This window comes from Meleagris gallopavo, unplaced genomic scaffold (assembly GCF_000146605.3).
Source record: "Meleagris gallopavo isolate NT-WF06-2002-E0010 breed Aviagen turkey brand Nicholas breeding stock unplaced genomic scaffold, Turkey_5.1 ChrUn_random_7180001953664, whole genome shotgun sequence".
NCBI classification, from domain to species: Eukaryota; Metazoa; Chordata; class Aves; order Galliformes; family Phasianidae; genus Meleagris; species Meleagris gallopavo.
In genome coordinates this window covers 39,155-42,802 of record NW_011214668.1, presented here as the reverse complement: position 1 = coordinate 42,802, position 3,648 = coordinate 39,155, and the positions used below count along the sequence as shown (strand labels likewise).

The 3,648-nt window shown below is 48.2% G+C and overlaps 1 protein-coding gene across 1 annotated transcript in view; it reads right to left on the bottom strand.

Annotated features, from left to right (window-relative positions):
* The window catches only part of LOC100543438 (GEM-interacting protein), a 23,162-nt gene extending 20,945 nt beyond the window's left edge, over positions 1 to 2,217 (bottom strand). The window contains exon 1 of the mRNA XM_010728091.3: positions 1,343 to 2,217. Within this exon, the coding sequence (XP_010726393.1) occupies positions 1,343 to 1,565 (223 nt within the window). The 5' untranslated portion in view covers positions 1,566 to 2,217. The remainder of the gene's footprint in view (positions 1 to 1,342) is intronic.
* Between the last annotated feature and the right edge of the window lie 1,431 nt (positions 2,218 to 3,648).

Genomic DNA, 3,648 nt, shown 5'->3' with positions numbered 1-3,648 from the left:
TTCTTTTTTGCACTCCCCCCCCCCAGGCAGGAGTGAATCGTTCGTCAGAACGCTCTGCCCAAACGTTGGAGTTCTGTGCAAAATGGAAAATAACAAGGAACGAAGGCCAAAACAACCCCCAAAAGAAACAACATACAGAGGGAGGACGGGTCTGGAAATTGTTCGTTTTTTCATCACCAGGGACCTTTGTGAGGGTCTCCACTGCCTTTTGTCCAGGTTCTACAATGCAGACCCCAGCAGTGGATGCTTTGCTTCGTGCTGCAGGACTGCTGTGTGCCACAGAATCACGGAACGGAGTGGGCTGGGTTTGGGTTGGAAGGGTCCTGAAAGACTGTAGACCCATGGAATGGACTGGGTTGGGAGGGTCCTTGAAGATCATAGAGAATGGTTGGGTCGGGTTTGGGTTGGAAGGAACCTTGAGATCACAGAGCCATTGAATCACAGAACAGTTGGGTTGGGGAACCCAAAGCCCCCTCAGCCCCACCTCTGCTATGGGCTGGGTGCCCCCCACCAGCCCAGGCTGCCCAGACCCCATCCAGTGTGTTCTCTCCCAGGTCCTTCTCCTCAGAGCTGCTCTCCATGAGTTCTTCTCTCCTTTATCTGGGATTATCCCAACCCAACACCACACACTCAGCCTGGAAATCTTGCTGGGTTTACACAGACCCACTTCATGAACCTATTTTGGGAGAACACCCCCAACCAGAGCCAGCCTGGGCACATCGGATTTCCATTTGCATCCGGCATCATTCAGGGGCTGCGATGGGTGAAACCCAAAGCAAAGAGAATGGCTGTGGTTAATTGGAGGAGCAGCACCCACCCAACCCGTTCAGCACGGGGAACAGACGCCACAAGGGCTGTGGGTGGAGGGAGCAGGATGGCAGGGAAGGAAATTTCTCGGGGGGGATTTTGTTTGTGCTCACGGATTACAGGGCAGCACGGAGCCTGCTCAGCCTGCAAGTCACCCCAGCGCCCTCAGGAGCACTTCGGGTTTTTATTTGCATTATATTCGGAGGAAATCCCAGCACTCAGAGGGCTGAGTGCTGCCACGTTTCATCCCTTAGCGCTCCTCGTTACAGGAGAAGGCACTGGAGTAATTAAACATCCACGGAGAGAGGAGCAGAATGGAAGATGGTCTCCAGGACACGTAAGCTCATTGATTTAAGCAAATAAAGGATGACACAGCTTTTGCTTTTGTCAGTAGTAATCTATTTGTCTTGCAAGCCAATAGGGGAGCTTCTTATTTTTGTTTATAACAATAATCAGTTGTTATTATATTAATAGTAATAAGTTATTATTATTATTATTATTATTATTATTATTATTATTATTATTATTATTTTACCTTTTTGGAAGAGCTCTCGGAGGCACTGAAATTTCCCATCGATGCTCTTTAGGTGCTGGGTGATGCGGAGCACTTCCCTGGCACAGCGCTCAGGTGTGGGGCAATGGGATGGAGCCCAGGAAGCAGCTGGGATTCCCGAGTGGGAGTTATGCTCAGGGGAAAGGAATCTCCCTGGGAATCCGTCCGCAATCCCAGCATCATCCCAGGATCCCAACCCATTCATGGTCAGCACCTCTTTGCATTTATTCCTTTGTGGTTGGAAGGGGGTGATCCTCTCTTCTAACCCAACTCATCCTATGGGTTTCCTAATCCAGTAGAGCTGCACCCAGTGTCTTCGGAGAAATGAGTTAAGCAGCAGGTTTTAATGCCCAGATTTCCTCTTTTCAGCAAAAAGAAACTCAAGTTTGGGAAACTTTCCTTTAGCAAAGCTTGGATATCAAAAGCCCTGAACGCCTGTTTGCAATCGCAGTGCATTTCTGTGTCGGTCTCTCTCACGTAGTACGATATTTGCAAGAGGAAATGTTGGCTCAGGCGATCTGTAGAGAATAATTTCCATCTCTTAGAGAGGGTTTTTCATCTCTCAGAGGTTTTCCATCTCTTTCATTGCCTGTCTTTGGCTAAAAGATAGAGCAGGAATCATAGAATCGTGGAATCATAGAATCGCAGCGTCATCGAATATCCAGATTTGGAAGGGACCCCAGGGATCATCGCCTCCAACTCCTGCAAAAAAAAGCCATAGAATCTCTCTGCCATCACTGTTGCATCTCGGTGGTCGCTGATGAAGCCAGGAACGGCGTCGCTGTCGGCGTCCTGCTTCCCTTTGCAGACTCCAGAGTCGGATGGAGAGCGGATCTACGCGCCAGTCGGCGTGGGGCAGGAACCTGGGGCAGGAACCTGGGGCAGGAACCTGGGGCAGGTGTCAGGCAATGTGGATTTTCCACATTCCTTTTGGGAGTTGTGAAATGAGTCCCTTCCCTTCCCAGACAGATCCTCCCACCCGCGCTCACTTTTTAACCCTCTGCTGTCTGCAGGCTGGGAGGTACCTTTGTCTTTCCACCGCTGTCTGCAGATTATTTGTGCACGGTGTATTCTGGGGGAAGGGGGGGGGGAGGGGAAATTGTGTGACATGGCAAAAAGCAAAGCAAAAGTGACACCAACTATAGTGTATAATATTTGGAACGAATGAACACGTCTCCATCCTGATCTGAAGCTGTGGAGGTGGGCAGTGAGTTTTCCCCTCCCTTCTGTTTCAGGGCTTCCATCATGCTGAGTTCCCCTGCAGAACAACAGCGCTGCTCTTTTCCACCTCTTCTGAAGCTGAGCTTCGTGCAGGACTTCCCAGGATGTCCTGTGATCCTTAAGGATTCCCCCAACCCAATCCATCCTATGATTCTGTGGTTCTACGACCTTTGAGGACCCAACCCAACCCATTCTGTGGTTCTGTGTTCTTTGAGGACCCAACCCAACCCATTCTGTGGTTCTGTGTTCTTTGAGGACCCAACCCAACCCATTCTGTGGTTCTGTGTTCCTTGAGAACCCAACTCAACCCATTCTGTAGTTCTATTATTTTTGAGGACCCAACCCACCCCATTCTGTGGTTCTGTGTTCTTTGAGGACCCAACCCAACCCATTCTGTGGTTCTGTGTTCTTTGAGGACCCAACCCAACCCATTCTGTAGTTCTGTGTTCTTTGAGGACCCAACCCAACCCATTCTGTGGTTCTGTGTTCCTTGAGAACCCAACTCAACCCATTCTGTGGTTCTGTGTTCTTTGAGGACCCAACTCAACCCATTCTGTGGTTCTGTGTTCTTTGAAGACCCAACCCATTCCACAGCCCCACGATCTTTAAGGCCTCTTCCAACCCAACCCATCCTGTGACTCCACAACGATTCAATATATTCTACTTACATTGGATTGCTCAGTGCCACCTCTTATCACATCTGTAAAGTGACCCCTGCCCAAATTCTGCTTTTTTTGGCTTTCCACCTATCGCACTGCTTTACTTATTGACGACCTCATTTCATGCTTTTCTCCAAAGTTGATTTATGAGTGTTATGGCATCCTCTATTCGGACAAAAAGAAATGGAAAATCAAGAAGAGGAATCAAAGACCTCATTTCTCTTTATTAGAACGTTGGCACAGTGATGCTTCCCACTCCACTTTGTGTTTTGCTATCATTTTCTCACTGGGTTTGTTGTGTTGGTTTTTTTTCTTTCCCACAATAACCTGTTGTTTGATTTCTTTCTTTCTTTCTTTCTTTCTTTCTTTCTTTCTTTCTTTCTTTCTTTCTTTCTTTCTTTCTTTCTT